The sequence below is a fragment of the Tiliqua scincoides genome, chromosome 1 (genome assembly GCF_035046505.1).
Source record: "Tiliqua scincoides isolate rTilSci1 chromosome 1, rTilSci1.hap2, whole genome shotgun sequence".
Lineage (NCBI taxonomy): Eukaryota > Metazoa > Chordata > Lepidosauria > Squamata > Scincidae > Tiliqua > Tiliqua scincoides.
In genome coordinates, this window is record NC_089821.1 from 34,222,480 (window position 1) to 34,241,609 (window position 19,130).

General features: G+C 40.7%; 1 protein-coding gene across 6 annotated transcripts in view; it reads right to left on the reverse strand.

The window, feature by feature from the left end:
- The window catches only part of ANO1 (anoctamin 1), an 85,080-nt gene that overhangs the window by 17,085 nt on the left and 48,865 nt on the right, over nt 1-19,130 (reverse strand). For 2 of the 6 annotated variants that reach the window (XM_066625188.1, XM_066625154.1), the window contains 8 exons: nt 15,203-15,285; nt 12,390-12,401; nt 10,997-11,068; nt 7,021-7,098; nt 4,584-4,658; nt 2,598-2,799; nt 934-1,045; nt 17-74 (listed from right to left, as the gene is read on the reverse strand). In XM_066625188.1, the coding sequence (XP_066481285.1) occupies nt 17-74; nt 934-1,045; nt 2,598-2,799; nt 4,584-4,658; nt 7,021-7,098; nt 10,997-11,068; nt 12,390-12,401; nt 15,203-15,285 (692 nt within the window). The remainder of the gene's footprint in view (nt 1-16; nt 75-933; nt 1,046-2,597; nt 2,800-4,583; nt 4,659-7,020; nt 7,099-10,996; nt 11,069-12,389; nt 12,402-15,202; nt 15,286-19,130) is intronic. The other 4 variants (XM_066625180.1, XM_066625163.1, XM_066625143.1 and 1 more) reach the window with 3 other exon arrangements.

Consider the following 19,130-nt stretch of genomic DNA (forward strand, 5'->3'; position numbering starts at 1 on the left):
ACCAAACGGTGGTTACCTCTTCCATCCGTAAAGAATGAAAAATATAGACATAATCTCCAGGGCGTCCAACAAATCTAGGACAATTTGGAAACAATGATTAGAGTTGTATCCTGCACATTCTGTAGTACATGTAAAGAATGTTGCAAGCATTCATACTGTTCCTGTGATCGTTCCCATGCACTCAAAAACTACCTAGATACACATCTGGCTAGATAGAATGTCTACCCGGATACACATCTGGATTGAAGGACTCTTGCAGCTGCTCTTTGCAAAGGAAACAAAGCTCCCATTTGTTCCAGTGAGAGCTTCTTTTTCCCTGGAAAAAAGCAGCCATGAGGAGAAGCGACTGGATAGGGACTTTAGTGGAAGGATAGAGTTAATGTAATCTGGTAGCTATAACATTTTTAAAAAAGTGCATGCTTAAAATAACATCTAGTTTGACACAAATAACATAAAACAGAAATAAAAATAATGATAATAAATAACATAAAGTAGCTGAGGGAAATATAATTTGTGAATACAAGGTCAGAGAAGTGCTGCATTTGTAGGCCACTGGTTTTTAGCTGAACCTTGAAATTCTCACCCTCCCCCCCTTTAAAGGGTTTCTAGACCTTTAAACAATGGTATATTTCAAAGAGTTAGAGACAAATACTAAAGGTTTGGAAATGAGGAAGCAACTATTCATCCTTATTCCTCTATAATCAATCAATCAATCAAATTTTATAGCCACACAAATATATGAGGTAAACTATCAAAGAGTGTTTTCAGCATATGAACTTCTCATGGAAACAAAGTTAACAATATACTGTGCATACCCTGCTAACAGAAACAGCCATGTGATAATTACTCTTGGAAAGCTACTGTATGTGAAAAAGGTGCAGGGTAAGCATGAATAAATCACTAAGCTCTTAGTTAATGTTTTGTGCAACTCACCGGCCCTTGAAGAAGGCAACATAGAAAATGGGGGTGTAGGCGTTGACAAATTTCAGAAGGAAGGCTTTGAAGATCAGACGTTCTTCAAAACTCTTGTCTGTTTTTGGAACCTCTGGTGTAAATAAGATTAATGTAAGTGGTACTTGAAAGAAGCATTCAAATAACTGTATATTTTTGTCTTGTGTGGCTTAAAATTTTGGAAGACTTCCTCCAAGATAAATTTAGTTATGTCTTTGAAAATGGGTATATTTATTTCCAAGATAAAAAAGATGTCCTCACAAAATCTCAGAGGAAAATATGAACAAGGAGCAACAAGTTCCAACGCACTCATAAAAAAATTAATATACTGTAGATATAACACTGAAAAATCAGATACTCTCTCTATATAAAATCATGACACACATTAAATATGTAGCATACTGATGTGCTTATTTCTGCTCCTGTTTCCTTTTCCTATTTTTTCCCCTATTTATTTTCAGTGTCTGTTCTATTTACATTTGCAAGTCAAATCCTGATGCCTTCCATGCTCCACTAGTGTTAGCGAAGGTCTTTGGCAATTTCCATCCTAGGACAAACAGCAGCCACAAAGGTGGGGGGGGGGAGGGGAGCATGCCAGATCAGGACCTCTCTCCCATGCCATCGTCTCTCTCCCCCATGCAGCAATGCAGGTCATGATTCGACTCCCTCCTCCAGCTTCGATTTAGGAAACAAAAACCAGGCACACAAAGCCAATTATGTGCTTAACATAACATGCTGTTTAGTCCAAAGACTGCATTCCAGGCAGATCACAAGAACAGCATTTCAGATAAACTAGTCAGATGATGCCAAAAGAAGATCATGCTCAGCAATATCTGGCCACCTCTATTTTTCAGTTCTTAATTTATTTTGCTTATGAAATAAGCGACGACTGAAAACAAAGATGAATTATGTTGTTCAACTTTTAAAAATGTTTGGGTCCTTCAAAATAACGGATGAGGCATTTGATTAATCTAATCCTATTTCTTCATTTGTAATTAAACCAATGTTAGTTGTTAAGCATGTTCATGCAGTAATGCCAAATGTTCTTTTAATATTTCTTTATATTATTGGCTAGCCACAGATTTCTATGCATAGCATAGACCAGGGGTGCCCAAACCCCGGCCCTGGGGCCACTTGCGGCCCTCGAGGCCTCTCAATGCGGCCCTCAGGGAGCCCCCAGACTCCAATGAGCCTCTGGCCCTCCGGAGATTTGTTGGAGCCCACACTGGCCCGATGCAACTGCTCTCAGCTTGAGGGAGACTGTTTGACCTCCTGCATGAGCTGTGAGTGAGGGCTCCCTCCACTGCTTGTTGTTTCACGTCTGTGATGCAGTAGCGGCAGCAAAGGACAGGCCAGCCTTGCTTTGTGCAAGGCCTTTTATAGGCCTTGAGCTATTGCAAGACCTTCATTCATTCATATAAGTTCATCTCTAATATAGTCATTTATGTAAACTTATGTAAATTTATTCAAATTTTAAATTTAAATTAATTCTTTTTTCCCCCGGCCCCTGACACAGTGTCTGAGAGACAATGTGGCCCTCCTGCCAAAAACTTTGGACACCCCTGGCATAGACAATTAAGCTCTTTGGACAGCTAGCTTAATGAAACCACAGCTTTAACTCAAATAACTTAAGGATTTGTACCTACCAATTTCGGTCAGCCACCTGGCTATGCAGCCATACACTTCATCCAAGATTATTATCACCACCAGATTAATAATCACTGCAGTTGCAGTGACAGTTACTCTAATATTAGACCGGCCAGCTGGAGATGAACTAATGGCTAAAGCTGCTGCAGTGGAGATTCGGTAAATGATGACCCCAAAAACAATAGCAAATGTCAGCCCAATCTGGAAATCAAAAAGAAAAGAGTATTTACTTGCTATAAAATTAGCAATAATTGGATAATAATTTTAAAGATGGCCAGATTTAGGGCTCAATCCTATCCAACTTTCCAACTCCGGTGCAGCCACAATGCAACCTCATGCTAAGGGAACACATGTTCCCATACCTTGAGAAGGTCCCAGTGACTGCCCCTCCACCACAGGATGCAGTGCACATGCCACTGGCACAACTACGCCAGCACTGGAAAATTGGATAGGATTGGACCCTTAGTCTGTAAGAATGTGCATCAGAACAAATTACCTTAGCATAGTGTTTCTCAACCAGAGGTACATGTACCACTGGTGGAACTTGAGCTGGTATCTGGCAGTACTTGAGCCGGTGCCTGGTGGTATTCATGGGACCCCCAGACCTCCACCACCTGGTAGTGAGACCAGCAATGCAATATGACAAGCACAATAGGAAGTTTGGCTCAGTGGGCAAAGCTCTGGCACGTGTTTTTCGAATACTCCAAAAAGCTTTCCGCCTGTCATGAACCTCTTACCAGTGCTTGTGGTGTTGTGTCTGGCCTCCCAATCTGGAAGTAACTGGTGATGATATCATCGCCAGTTACTTTTGGTGCTACTTCCAATAGATGGACCATGCAAAGTAGTACAGCAGGGGACAAATATTGAGAAACACTATCCTAGCAGCAGAACCAGTCTAATTCATGTGCTGTGCGTGTGGGAGCTGGTTTATGTTGCTGCTAAAGATTGTATAATCGCAGCAGTCTTTTTAAAAAAAGCTATTACCACTGGACAAGGAGGCACCAGTTCATGTACCTGTGCCTGAACTGTCCAGCTGCAAGCCCATTGGTGGCTCCACATACTCCCAAAGCATGAAGACCACCAGCTAGGATGAACTAGAACTAGATTAAAAACGCTTTTTGCTTTTAACGGATACCATCGTCTAGGCCTCTTCTGAATGCAGTTGAATCATTGGTGTAAGGAGATTAAATCAACACAGAAATAAGAGGCAGTATAACTATTGAGGAATTTTGGATTGCCAGGGACCTGATGGCGATGGACTATGCCCATAGCCTGGTCACATGGTCAGCTATGAATAAAGATTACAAGCATATGCTGTTCCACTGAGTATGATTAAGAAGTAGATAAAGCTGATGATATTTCATAGCAGTGTCGGAAAACTTTGCTTCAACTCCCCCCAGATGTGACTTTGGCAAAACAAAGAGGGGAAGTCTAGGAAAAGATATCTAGACTCTAGATGTGAAATTAATTCAGTTGTCTGGTCCTAAAAGTTTGCTTTTAACATGTAAATAAATAGCAGCTGGATCTGGAGCTGAGATCTAGATCAGGGCCATGGCATGGAGGAGATACGCTGTGCCTGCTGTAGTCAGATTGTCCCCCACCCTCTGCTGCTATTTGCATTACCTGAAAAAAGGGCAAAATGACATCATGTCACTAACATCATGTCTAATCTGGCTCTTATCTGAGATCTTATCTTATTATCAGATGTCTAATCTGGCTACAATCTTTTAACATCCGTCAGGGAGGACTATTGCAGGGATACAAGTTAATGGGAAAGATCCAAGCTTTCTCTGACCTTTTTATATACTGTATACCTTAAGTTGTCCAGAGTTTGTACCCCAGTTTTTTATTTTTAATTAACATCACAAGCAATATGAATTTGATAATAGCACAAGTAACCAGATTAGCACCTTGTGGAAGTTTCCTCACCACATGAAAAATCTGGCATTACAGTGAATCTGAAATATTTTGTATATCAGGCTTACCATGAAAATAATGCTCACTAAATTGGTGAAGTATGCAGGAAAGCGATCTTTCCATGTCAGTTTTTCTTTTTCAGTCTAATGAAAGAAAACACAACCGTCCCACAGTTTAATTAAGGTGCACTCAGCAGCTATGCATTCTTTTACATTGCGTTTGTCATCCAAAGTCTTATGCGTGGAAAAACAACCAAACACATAATCTGATAGTAGTGCAAAGATACAGGAACAGAAGGACATTTTTTGAAAAGAGGTCAATATTAAAAAAAAACACGTGAGGTCAGTTCTGTGACATCAGTGGAACTGCAGTTATAGAAAGGGGGCAGTAAATCACTAGATTCATTTCCCAATTTAGCTAGTTTTCTATCAGTCATAGATACCAAGCATCTTTTTAAAAAATTACAGGTATTATGTGGGCATATTTTATTTCTATCTAGTTTAAAATACTGTAGGGTTTTTAAAAATACAGTTTAAATTCCATTAAAAATGCAATTGCACTTTTAAAAAAGTATTAAGTTGTTCCTGCAACACAGTGGCCTGTTGCTTTAACAAAGCCTTACCAGGATTCATGGAGAGGTGATGTGGGTTGGAAGGGACCACACCATTAAGGTAACATGTAGTCTGGCTTTCAGTGGGACCGGTCAGGGTTACCAGTGCACATCTGCGCTGGTTGATTTGCATATGCTTTTCACTTGTGGGAACAAACGCATGTCAGTGAGAATAAATAGTCACTAATGTATTTACACTCCTAATGTAGAGTGTGCCCACAATGCTCTTTGCACTATCTTCTCGTTCATTTCAAGGCAGAGGAACAGCAGTTGCTTTCCCGGGTTTAGGAAAATCATGGAATCTGGTAGTCCATGAGGAGCAGTATTCTCTCTTTACTGCAGAAGCTTTCAAGGGCAGGACAACATGGACTGGACAGACATGATAGATGTTGCGTATGTGTGGATGGGTCTGCATTTTTGGATGACAGTACAGAAGAAAACATGGCTAATGATGTGGAACTTCAGGTTGTACTTGCACATGGTGCCCCCCCCCGCAGTAGTGTAGAGGGGGCAAAATGCTAAGTAGTGCAGGTGCCACAACTCGCCATGAAAGCGGCCCTTCCCATTCACGGTCAGAGGTATTCTGGGTAGCAGTGGCAATGCCAGGGACACTGTTTGGTTGAGCAAATGTCTGCGCATTACCGTCACTGCCCGGGATGGCTCCGACAGTGAGTGGGAGGGGCTGCTTACATGGTGCATTGTGGCACCTGCCGTACTTACTGTTTTGTCCCCCTCTAGCTACGCTACTGGTCTCCCATGCCTTTCAATCCAGCCCTGCCAAATTCCTGTTACAGTTGACAGGTCTCAGCCTGGAGATGCTACGTATCTTGTTTCTTTAAAAGTTTCAGTGCAAAAGGACAAGATACAAGCACTGCATCCCACCCTATTCCTCTACTGCTTCTCTTCATTCATCCTCTTTCTCTGTAGTGAGCAGGAGTTTAGTTGTCCCCTACATCAGGCAAGGAAAGGGGATGAGAAGATGGATTGAGAAGAAGATGAGAAGATGAACTCCTTGCCACAGGATGTGGTGCTGGCGTCTAGCCTAGATGCCTGTAAAAGGGGATTGGACAAGTTTCTGGACGAAAAATCCATTATGGGGTACAAGCCATGATGTGTATGTGCAACCTCCTGATTTTAGAAATGGGTTATGTCAGAATGCCAGATGCAGGGGAGAGCACCGGGATGAGGTCTCTTGTTATCTGGTGTGCTCCCTGGGGCATTTGGTGGGCCGCTGTGAGATACAGGAAGCTGGACTAGATGGGCCTATGGCCTGATCCAGTGGGGCTGTTCTTATGTTCTTATGTTCTTTTGGATTGGTGGAGAAGGAGAAGAGGGTGTATAAGAGCTGCTACATCTCCTGGTGACATAGAACCTTTAAAGGCAGCATCTCCAGGTTAAGGCAGCGAGCAACTAAAATATGATCAAATATTTATTTTCACAGTTCTTTGAGTGACAACAGTCTTATTTCAATGCAATGCCACTGAGATTTTACATCTAGGGCCCAAAGATGGAAAATGATTTATTAATAGAGTAATGTACATGTTAATATTACATAGAGTTACAGGAGGCCACCCAGTGTAAGGACAAGGAGCACTCAATTTTACATGCATATCTCATGCATGTTGTCTGAAAAAAAACTGGCAGGCATCTCCATCAAGCATATGGCACATGCACCATTGCATAAGTGCCACGCAATCAACAGATAAGGATTAACCATGCAGTGCCATTCCAAACACAGTCAAAAACCAGTCTTGGTAAGAGTGCTGAAGAAAAGCTGGGGGGGGGATGGGGAAGACGTATATGTGAAGACAATAAACAAAGACTGGAAAAAAAACATGTGTTTTCTATAGTTATTCATAGTTGAGAAAGTTTCCACAAATTTGAATGAAATGTACCAATTTCACCCCAGCCATGACTCTCTTAACTCTCTGTCGCCATTTGTTGGCTGCCTCTTCTGGCAATTGGTGGCCCTTCTGATGGCATTTGAAGGAAACAGAAAATGATCATGCAATATGGTGGTTACAAAGCATCGACTCATATAGGCAAATAAAATCAACACCCTCAGCAAAATATGGATACACTACAGCTCAAAAATAAAGAAAACCTGTCTGTTACTTCTTATGGGCTATGTCTTCTGATATGAAGTTATTACTACAAGGAAGAAAATATAAAATAAAATCACAGGAAAATTATCAGCAAAAACAACAACAACAGTACAAAGGGTTATAAAAAACTGGGGATTGTGCTATTCTAATTTTTGTCAATATGTAAACAAGTCTGATCTTCCTCCTATGAGAGGGAAATAAGCAGTAAAGTCCACAAGGTCAGTGTTGGGATTGGAGTTATTTAAATTAAATCAGAAATGATGTAGTGCCAGGGATGAGCAGTGCGGTAGTAAATAATTCAGGATCATGAAATTCAAAAAAGACAGTGAGGAAATCCAGAACCATCTGTTGGGAAGAACTGGCAAGGAAATGGCAAATTAGATATATGACTACTTAGGAGAGACACACTGCATGTGTGGGAGGCAAGTCATGATGGACAGTACAGTGGAAACACCAGTTTGGGATGCATTGTATCAGCTGTGAAAAAGGCAAACCAATGGCACAATCCTAATAGGGCGGCAGTAGTGTAACATGCCTTCTGCTGGTGCTGACTGCCATGAAGCAGCCAGTACCAGCAGTAAAAGATGCTCTGGCAGTGTACAAATTTGCACGCTGCTGGAGTGCCAGCAGGAAAGTCTTCCTGTGCACTTCAGAACAGCCAGAAAAAGCTGCTGACAGAAGAAAGGTGGTGAAGTAGATGGGATGGGTTGGGGGAGGGCAGAACAGGGGCAGGGGATGGGCAGATTGGGTCCAGGAAGGGAGTGGGTTTGATGGCACTGGCAGCTGCTGAATATTAAGCCCTGTTCTGGACCCGATCCCACAGTGTGGCTCCATACAGACCTGCACCAATGATTTTGCTAGCACAGATCCAAGTAGACCCTTCTGCACCATAGAGGCTTACCCTGGGTAATGGAATGATTGTTCCTTTACCTATAGCATGTGTGGTGGAGGTTGTTTTGCAACTAATATAAAGCAGTTTCCACCAGCACAATACTTGTTATGCTGGTAGGGGAGGGACAGGACTGGACAGTAGGTTTAGCACAGTTTTGTGAGTCCTTCTTTCAATATGCTTACCTCTTTGGTTTATCTACAGGTCTACTTATTTAAAATATGTCAGTGTACAGCAACAGACATTTAAAACCATTATCATATGTTTTAAGATATTCAACAATAATGAACATGTACAATGTCAGGAATTATTTTCTTTTGGGATCCAGTACTTAAAAAAATTGATGTCACACAGCATCACTGCAATATGCCGCTCTGGTTCAGAATCCCTTCCACCAAGTTCCACCTGTATACCAAGACTCAACCTTGCTAGAAATATGCACTTTTTGTTTAATTTTGTTTGTATTTTTGTTTTGACTTTTTTCTGCTTCAGCCTGCATATTTACTGAGTAAGAGCTGAACTATTTATTGACATAGACATAATTTACAATGGTCTGGTGTTCTTGAATTTGCCTGTTGATGTACTCCTAAGTTCTACTACGCTTTAGTCTCTCAGGAATGTAGAAAATCATGAAAAACAAGACCATGAAATGTGCAAGATCTATATAGCTCATGATGCCCTAGCAGCTAGAGTATGCATCTTGTAAAAACTCACAAATGTTCCAGGAAAGATAATCTATTAACAGACCTACTTACCTGTTCAATTGCAGCTGATTTCACAGCCACAAGGACATCCCAAGCATAGCGTATCCAAGATGTGTACATACCCTGAATGTTCTTCACATCTATGACTTGGCAGCATCTGCCTTAATGTTACCATTCTCTACTAGCTATCTGTTGCACAAACAGCCATACACTTCATTCAGGAAACACAATTGCTTTGAACAAGTACAAACTACAACATTCCTACATGGAAGGCAATTTTGTAAAAGCACATGAAAGTCATGTGCAGAGCATGCTTGACAGGTCAATATGCCTGTAAATGTAACTAAGCAATGATCTATGCATGGGTTTCACATTAATTCCAAGTAGGAAGAAGTAGTTAAAAAAAATTAATGCAGTCTCTAACTTGTGAAAGCAACATAAAAGTATGATGTTCTCTGCTCAGCTAATTGACCTCTCAAGTAGATAACTCACTAGTATTCATGATGCAACCAGAATTGGATCCAATCAGTTAGTTGGATTGACACAGGACTCCTTGATTCTGTGTCAGCTTAAGAGCTGCCACAGAATCAAATAGCCCCATTGTGGGGCGACTTCCCTTACCCAGAATGTCCCCTTCCCCCGAGAAGCTGCTGGCAGCTGCTCGGCATGTTTAGGTTGCCGCGGCAGCCATTTTGGCACTGTGGCAACCCCACAGGCCAGGCAGTTCAGGATTGGGCTGTGAGAGAACTAATGGTACCGCTATATTCTGCCTTAGTCAGACCCCTTTGAAATACTGTATCCAGTTCTGGCCATCACAGTTTAAGAGGGATACTGACAAACAGGAACGGGCCCAGAAAAGGAAAACTAAGATGGTGACAGGGTTGGAGACCATGGCATATGAAGACAGGCTGAAGGAAATGGGTATGTTTTGTCTGAAGAAGATGTTTTCTTCATGAGAAGAAAACATGATAACTAAATATCTGGTGCTGTCATATGGAAGATGGAGCAAATTTGTTTTCAGTTGCTCTGGAGGGTAGAAGCAGGATAAATGGGTTTGAATTAAATTAAAGGAGATTTCAATTAAATATTAGGAAGAATTTCACGATGGTACAAACTGTCTGGTTATGAGATAGCTGGTTTCAGAAGGTGGTAGACTTTCCATTGTTGGGGGTCTTTAGGCAGAGACTGAGTGGCCACCTATCAGGAATGTTGTAATTCCTGATAGACAGCCTGCTCTGGTAGAGGGTTGGATTTGATGATTTTGAAGGTTGCTTCCAACTTTGCTTTCTATGATTCTGTCAAAAGTTTGGGAAAGCCTGATTTAGACTCTATTGCTGTGTGACTTGATCATGTATAAACACAGGCAGATTATAGGGGTGTATGTATTCTAATGAATAACTTGAAATTCAAAATAATTCACTTAGGCATCAATCTTATCGAACTTGCCAGGGAATAAATTCCGTTGAACTCAATGGGACTTACTTCTGATTAGACCTATATAAGCTTCTGAGTATACCTATATAAGCTTGCACTATTAGCACATTTGTGATAAGCTCGCAACTACATTATCATAAAGGAATCTGTTTGCTCCAGTGGTGGTCCTGGCTACTGTGCTACCCTGGGGCAAAGCTGGAAGGACCCTGACCTTCTAACACTTCTGAAAAACTGGGAGTGATGTTTTAAGGCCCTCAGAAGGCCTTCTAAAGTCTCCGGAAGGCCTTAAAACAGCACTTTCGGTTTTTCCCTTCTGAAGGTCGGGGAAGTTGCGTGCGGCCTCTACAGCCCTCAGAATGTCTCCAGAAGGGGAGACAATGGGTGCTGGCAGCACTCAGAGCAGCACTGCTGGGGGGCGGTAGCACTGCCCCAGCCATGCTGCCCGGGAGCACTTGCACCTGCTGACCCCACCTCCCAGTACGTCACCAATTTGCTCCTCTGGTAGAGAATGTTGTACTGAGATTCTTCCCCTTCCTTCTCCCTTCCAATCCTGCTTTCCTCTCTTATCCTTCCTCTCTTTTATTTCTGGGTGTGTCCCTTTCCCCTTTTACTTATTATTTCATTGTGCATGAGATTAAGGAACGGGAGTAGGCAGGAACTAGTTATTATATAGCAATTGTTATAAATGGGATGGGAAAATGTTAATTATGTAAGTCTTTAAAATTCATTTTCAGCTTACCTCTTTATTTTTGTATTCTTTCCGCAGAGATTTTTTTAATACTTTAGCTTCATATTCAGCCCTTGGGTGATCCTGTAAATAAGTCATATATACAAGTGAGGCTTGAAACCTATCGTCCACAGGTTTAACACTGCAATCCTATGCATCTGCATGCAGAAATAAGTCCCATTGTCTTCAATGGTGCTTACTTGCAGATGATGTGCTTACTCACTAGTAAATATGCACAGGACTGAAAATGTACATGTACAAGAATCAATTTTATGCTCTGAATTAATTTAAAATTCTTTCATTGTTGCAAAAATGCCATGGCTTTTCTACTGGTATTCATTCCACAGTAGCAAAAGGCCTAAAGTCAATCTGGCATATTGGTGCAAATAATAATTTTACATTGGTTCTAAGATCTTATCCTAGGGTGGTTGCCAATACAGTAGCTGCTGTTGGCACAGCCATGCTGGAGGCTGCTCCTGTCTTTAGCGTGGCAAAGCAGTTGCATCATTCTAATGGGGGCGAGAAGGAAACGAGACCACAGTGACAACCCTGCAACAGTTTTTTCTAGGAACTAGCAGTTGAATCATATGCATGTCTACTGAGAAGTAAGGTCCATTAAATTACATGGGGCTTATTCCCAGGAAAATGCGTATAGGATTGTATCCTAATAGTTTCCGGTTCCAGAATGTGCTGATCTGCAGTCAACTTAAGCTGAAATGTTGGCTATCATTGCAGAGGCTATCCATTTATGCCAGGAGCGGCCAACCTTTCAACTTCAGGACTCCTGGACCTTTAACGATTGTGTAGAAGAGGGAATTTCAGCAGGTGCAGTTTGTCACATGACAAGCTGCATGTGCTGAAATTCCCTCCTCTACACAATTGTTAAAAGTTCAGGAGCTCTAAAGTTGAAAGACTGGCCACCTCTGATATATGCTGAAGTTAAAATGGAATGCACACAATTTGGAAAGTGGAACACAATCTTGGGAACCTGTGGCTTAGGGACAGGATATAATTATTATATCCTGTATAAAATAATACACTGTGCTGAGTTTAAATATCTAATTCCTAAGAGACTCCTGTTATAATATAACCAGAACAGTTTTGCTAAAGGGGTGTGTTTCAGAGGAGCAAATCACACTAGAAAAATAGGTGGAAAATACTCAGAAACTGAAGGAATGAGACAGTCAAAAGATTCAGAAAGTACCTTCAAAAATGCATTGGATGGAGATGGGAATGGATATGAAAAAGTCCCATCACAGGGATATATAAAGGAAGAAACAATCATTGCAGTGGAAGCTCTAAAGGGAATCAGATGCTAGGAAAAAAGAATGAGGTGAGATAAAAAAGCATCTTTCACCAACAGACAGATAAAAAGGTAGATAAATTACAAAAAAAAATACCAAACCTTGACTGCCTCCTTCAGGATACCATAAAAAAAAACACAAAAAAACATAAAAATTAAAATTACTTCACTGTTGCAAAATTGCACAATGGATACAATTGATTTTATTTATGCGGATGCAGATGAAAGAACTAGAAAATGCATATTGTATCTTTGTGAAAATTGTTTTCCTTTGAATTGATATTGAAATGTCCTGATAACATGGTAGGAGACATCTTATTATATCAACATCCAGAGTAACACAGGTGTTTAAATGTTTGATTCCACAGTCCTGAAGGCGTAATTAAGCATGTTGAGTGTGATTCTCTCTAGTACAACCTTCACTCAAATTAAAAAAAACAAACCAGTTGTACGGTTGTGCTTCAGTCAATCATATTAATGGGACTTGCACCAGATAAATTCCTGGGAATTTTGCCCCTCGCTATTTACCTGCTTCCAGTCTTCAGTAGGATTTAAGCGTGTGCTCAAGTGTTTTGCTCACTGGGCTGATTTAACTGGAGTGGAGCGTGTTAAGTGAAAAATAAAATGCACTCTATTAACAGCAGTTATCTCAGGTCACAGGCTGTTATCATTACAGAGAACACTGAACGTAACCCTGAAAGGTATTTGCCACCAGAAGGATACAGTTAATCCTTTTCACTTTCATGTAAGTCAATGACAAGGTACCAAAAATAAAAGAACAGTTGTTTTATGGCATGCATAAAAACATCCTCCTAATGTTATCCAATAGAGGAAGCCTCAGTCCTAGGTATGTGCCTTATATTAGCACAGGGGCAAGTGTGTGAGCAAGCAGGATCAGGATCTTAGTCATTAATGCCACTCAAGCCTTTGCAGGTAATGGGGTAGTGAGTGAGTGAAGAAGGAAATATGAGGGCTGCAATGTTTAATCAATGAATCAGTTAGGTGAATCAATTTAAGAAAGCTTGATTGAATAGTAAAGTATCCATATTCATATGGCAGCAATTAAAAAGAAAACCCATAAACCTGCAGATGGCAAATACATTCTCAAAAGTGGCATTCTTCATCTTTTCAGATAACACACAAGGACATCATCTAAACACAAAGTTGATCTTCCATTGCAGAGCTATTGTTTTGTTCATACGCAAGTTGAAACAATTAGGCAGCAATCCTATCCTCACTTACCTAGGAGTAAGCTCCATTAACTATAATGGCACTTACTTCTGAGTAGACAGGCATAGGATTGGGCTCTCAAGCAACTGAAAGTCACATGATTACTTGACTACAATACTGTTCATTGGTCTACTCTACGGCATTGGACGAAAAAGTCAAAGGAAGCTTTCGTTCTTACTGAAACAGCATGTGGGGGTGTGAGGAAGATTGGAGCCAGGGTGGGGCAAACTTTTAAAATCCTTCTACCCTCAGCTGCAGTTTTGTCCCATTTCAGGTGCCCCCACCAGCAGTATTTGTAAGAAAAGAATCAAAACAAAAAAGCCCACATGCACATTCAATGTAACGGATTCTTTGGTCCTAAACATTAGCTGTAACATACCAGAAGTATATGGTACAACCCTTCATAATGGTTGGAAAGACATCCATGCTGCAGGGGGATTGTCTCTTCCCCAACATTGCTAAAATAAGAGGGTGGGTATGTATTCTAATGCTGAAGAGGTAGATGCACAGCCTAAATGAAATTAAGGTCAGGAGAATAACAGGGAGCAATTTTTGTAGAGGAGATAGAGTTGCAGGTATTTGCATTTTTTTTAAAGGGGAAATGTTCTCTATCTCAGTATGCTGTACACAGACTAATCATGTCTAGGAAAATACTACCTTACATACGTCCTTCAATATATGTTTTTGAAAGAAAAGCATAAGTTAATAAGCACAAGCATAATATAAGTTACATACGTCCTTCAATATATGTTTTTTAAAGAAAAGCATCTGCTGGAGATTGCAGTCAGGCCCAGAAGAAGGCTGGATGGTTGTTTGGGTTGCTTAATTGTTTCCCTTAGGGCAGTTTTAATTTTCTGAGTAAGACTTGAACTCCCTCAAGGCAATTCTAATTTCTAGTCCATGAGTGATTTTATACACCAGAGTTTCTATGCCAATAAAGGTCTTATGTATGTATGTACACCAGAGTTCACCATGCAAATTAAATGGTGGCCTGACATTCTCCTCATTCAAATTTTGAAGCAGTATTGGGGCTGAGCCTTTTTAAATAAATTCTAATTTTTTTGTAATTCTTTTGAAATTCTAATGTTGATTGTAAAAAAAAAAAAGACACACACTCAAAGGATTTGATTCACAATTTCTCATGGGAATTTTAGCTCTCAAAAAGAATGGAAAAAATTGAAATGTATAAAAGGAAAAATATTATTCTTTCAAAATGATAATCTTGTTCCTTTTTATATTTCATTACTGTATGAACACTCTCTAGTATTTTGTACCTATTTTGGTGACATATTTATTTTTCATTCTTGTCTCACACAGCAAGTATATTTCATATTCTTGCCAACTTTGCATCCATGGTAGTATTGCCCTCAAACAGAACAAATGGCACTGTTCTTACTTGCATGTTTCCCCACCCCTGTTCATGAGTGTGGCTCACTTGATGTGTTTTCAGTATCAAGGGAATCATCTATGAGCTATATATGTTTTAATGCCCACGCTACTAGGCATGGCCTTTGTTTTGCAGTGCTGACATTATGCTTCCATGGTAACAAGACGTGCTACTAACACACCCTTCCCAAACTTAGACATAGCACTATTTTCCTTTCCAGTGGGTCAACAATCGGAAATAAAAGGTTATTCAACAGATGTAACGACTATTGCAATCTCATATGACAAAATGGACTTACTTCCTCCTCTTCAAACCCAGTCAGGTCCCATCTGTAGTTCAGGCGCATCTGTTTTCTCTTCCAATGTTCCATGAATGTGGCAGCTGGGTCATAAAGATAAAACTACAACTTACCAAAAACTTAGAAGATCAAGGCAATCCCACCTCATATTTTGCTATGGTTTTCAAATGGACCTAGGTTATATGCCACACTGTTTTCTACCTTGCCAGGCAAACCCAAACGATTCAGGGAGGACTATGGCACTGTGTGCAGAAAACCTGATGATGACACCTCCAGAATGGGCTGCAAAACAGCTGTGTCTTAAATGTTAACAGCCTCTGGGTAGTCCACACAGATAATATCAGACAATGTCCTGTGTTCCAGTGTGGAACAGCCCACAATACCTACAATACTGTTGGCGCTAAAGAAATATTAAACAATTGTATTGCAGGCCAGTTCAAATACAAGACAGGCATCAGGACCCTTGCACACCTTAAAAGTTCATTTAAAAAACACTTCCCAGCTAATTAGAAAAGGGAAATATTTAACTTTTTAAAGTTGTTATAGATTACTTGCATCTTCAAACAATAGTTTTAATGCTTTCAATAAAAGTTTTCTGATTAAATACTCACATACATGTGCCTAGGAACCCTGATTCACCTGCAATTCTCTACTGAGTGTAACTGGGTGTACCTGGGTCTTCATCGACATATGGGTACCACTCACACTTTCCATATCTGCAAAGTTTAGCCTGGGACAAGAAGATGTTGCCAGGAAACTCAATCAATGAGCCAGGGAGCCAATAAAGAACAATGGGCTTGGATGTGAGAGACCCAGATTCAAACTCTTTAGCCACCATCTATACCCACTGTGTGCTGGACTTGAATATGGGAAACCCAGATTCAGATCCCTGTAATTTTGAAACTCCCCCACTCAGTGACCTCTCAGGCCACTGACAACCCAATCCTATTGGGTTTTTACACTGGCAGAACAAGAGTTACAGCAATCATAAAACACATTCTGGCAGTGTGCCAAATTGTGTGCTGCCAGAATACTGGTGGGATGGCACAAGTCTTTAGGAGAAGAAAGAGCAAGGGAGTCTACTGCCTAAGCACTTACATTTAATGACAGTGGAGCCTCTTCCATTGTCATAAATTTCTTCTTCCCCCCCCCCCACCTCCCACAGCCCAGTCCTGTATAGGATTGTACTGTGACCCTGGTAATTGGACTGAAACCCCCCAAACAGTTATGATTTCATTTTCAGTAGGAAATAGCTATAAAAGGAAGACCACAGTGACAACTCTCAAGCTGCAACAGACACAGCTTGTGCAACATTGGTCTGTCTGCCATGGAGGTTGTGAGAGATTTTGGTGATCTACAGTACAGCTAAATTCTGGGAATGGCCCAGCACTACACAGTAAATAAATAATTGTAAAAGAAGCAAGCACACTGAGAAAGCCTGATCCCCATGAGAATTCATCAGTAGGGACTGCTAACAGATGTGATCAACAAGCTGCTTTTGGTAAACCCTTGGAGACAAAATGGGAGGAACTAGACAAGGTCTCCATGTAATTATGGAGCAACAATGGGAATTTGCCAACTGTTTTTAGCATTAATCACTTCTATACATGTTTCATTCTGTCCTGTTGAACATGATCTATATCTCCTGTGTGTACATTTTGAATACTGCTTGAAAACTGAAATCATAATTATATAAAATAATCCTTGAAATAGTAGTATAGGTTACTGAATGGAGTGTGCCTATATAAGGAAGAAGGAAACATTATTTACTGCAACTAGAAATCCAATGTATACTATCAGTTCATAAAAGTATAAAGGACATACTGTATATCACTATCCCAAGTGCAGACATGCCATGTACCAAAATACATCTAAGATGAGGGCCCAGGTGGATCCTTGCAGCTAATAGAACCAGGGCAAGTCCATCCATGGGGCTAACTGAAGCAGTTACCTTAGGCAGTAGATTGCTGGGAGGAACCCACTCCATCCATCCACTTGCCTCCACTGCTCCTCCTCCCCCAATGGAAAAGCATTTTCAACACTATAGTCCACAACTCTTCTCCATACTTTGTCTTCCGCTCTGTCCCCCCTTCCTTTTCCAACCCAGGGAAGGGGAGGAGCTGGTGCATTGCCAGGTAAGGGGGGGAGCAGCATTGGTCATACCACCTGAGGTGTGCAGGTGTCTTGGCCAACCCTGAGTGGAGGATCTCTGAGAAATGCAAAAAACCACTGTGGACCAAAGGCTGCAGAAGCATGCCAAGGGTATAGACCCCTGGCAGCAGTGAGCAAAACACAGGAAAGAAATCTCAGCCTGCCAGGAGTGACTGGAGAAAAGGAGGTGTAGAATAACATGTGTATGAAGTGGTGTGTTTGGCTCTGGGGATCTGAATTGACCACGATAAAGTCTACTTCCTGAGCTCTGACATTTTTGTCTCGGATATCAGAGAGGAAGCGTATGATGACAGGGAGGGTGAGTTCATGCCTACGAGGCTAAATGACAGCTTGTCTGTCGGCTGCTGGGCTTGATAGTTTATTCTTGTACATTACCTGAAATCCTACTTCCCATTGTACAAGCTTACAATGTCTGCTGTGTGCCTGAAGGACGTGGCTAAAATACTGGGAAATGAAGTTACACACACAGGTATTTAGCTCCCTTTTTAGGCTAGAAACAAGGGTATTTTCTATTATTAGAAAATAATAATAATAATAATAATAATAATAATAATAATAATAATAATAATAATAAATAAAGTACTGCAGTGCATATATACGTATGAGCACAAAGATATATTTTGAAAAGGCAGGGAAGCATGGAGCTTGACAAGCATCAACTTAACACAAAGCTCCTAAAAGTAGAACAAAAAACAGAACTCCAGGACAATGGAATATATTGAGATATTATTCTCCACTGTCACTGAGATGAGGAGGAAAAGGAAGGAGTGTAAGTCTTGCCGATTTATATTAATGCCAAGTCACAGCATATGTGGTGTGACTTGGCATTAAAAGCACAATCCTGTAGGGAAATACGAGATGTGCCCATGTACATCATTTTATGTGAAAATCAATTATTTTGTGGTGTACACACATTTGAATACAACAGTACCCCTTAGAAAAGTACAGTACTGTTTGCAGGTTTTAAAAAATTCTAATCTGCTGTGCTTGGGACAGACTCCTTGGAAGACTCACTCATGAAAAGCCTCAGTCTCCATCTCTGAGCCTCACAGACAGCCAAATACTAGTCCCAACACATGGTTTCCTGCCCAGGAGGCATGCAGGCATGAGTCACTTTCCTTGGAATGGACTGCAGTTCCTTTTCTGAAATTATAGTTCACTGCTTTGGCCTGACATCATTCCCGAGGAAAGGAAAATTGTAGGGAGTCGTTCTTTCCAAATGTACGTACATATCTGTGTAAAGAGAGGCTTACATAGCTTTCACTTACACCTTCATCCACATGTGTTGAAAAAAAATGTCATATAAAATGGGCCTCTGATCCAATTGATCCATTAGATATTGAACCAACTTCAGAGTTGAAAAAAGTATCAAAGGGGGCAACCAACATGATTAGGGAACATTCTTATGAAGAAAGGCTATAGCGTTTGGGATTCTTAGCTTGGAAAAAATGTAATGTGAAGCAAGACTTACAGTCAATTCTATGCATATCAACTCAGATGTAAATCCCACTGGATTCAATAGAGCTTACTTGTAGGAAAATGTGTATTGGACTGAGTCTTATAGAATTATGCATTGTGTGGGGAAAGATAAATTTTTCTCCCTCTTTAACAATACTGGAGCTAGGGCACCATGGAATGAAACCGATTAGTGAGAGATTTAAATAGACAAAAGGAGGTACTTCTTCACACACTGTATAATTTGTGGAATTTGTTGCAAAAAAAGGTGATGACCACATGAATGGCTTTAAAATGGGAT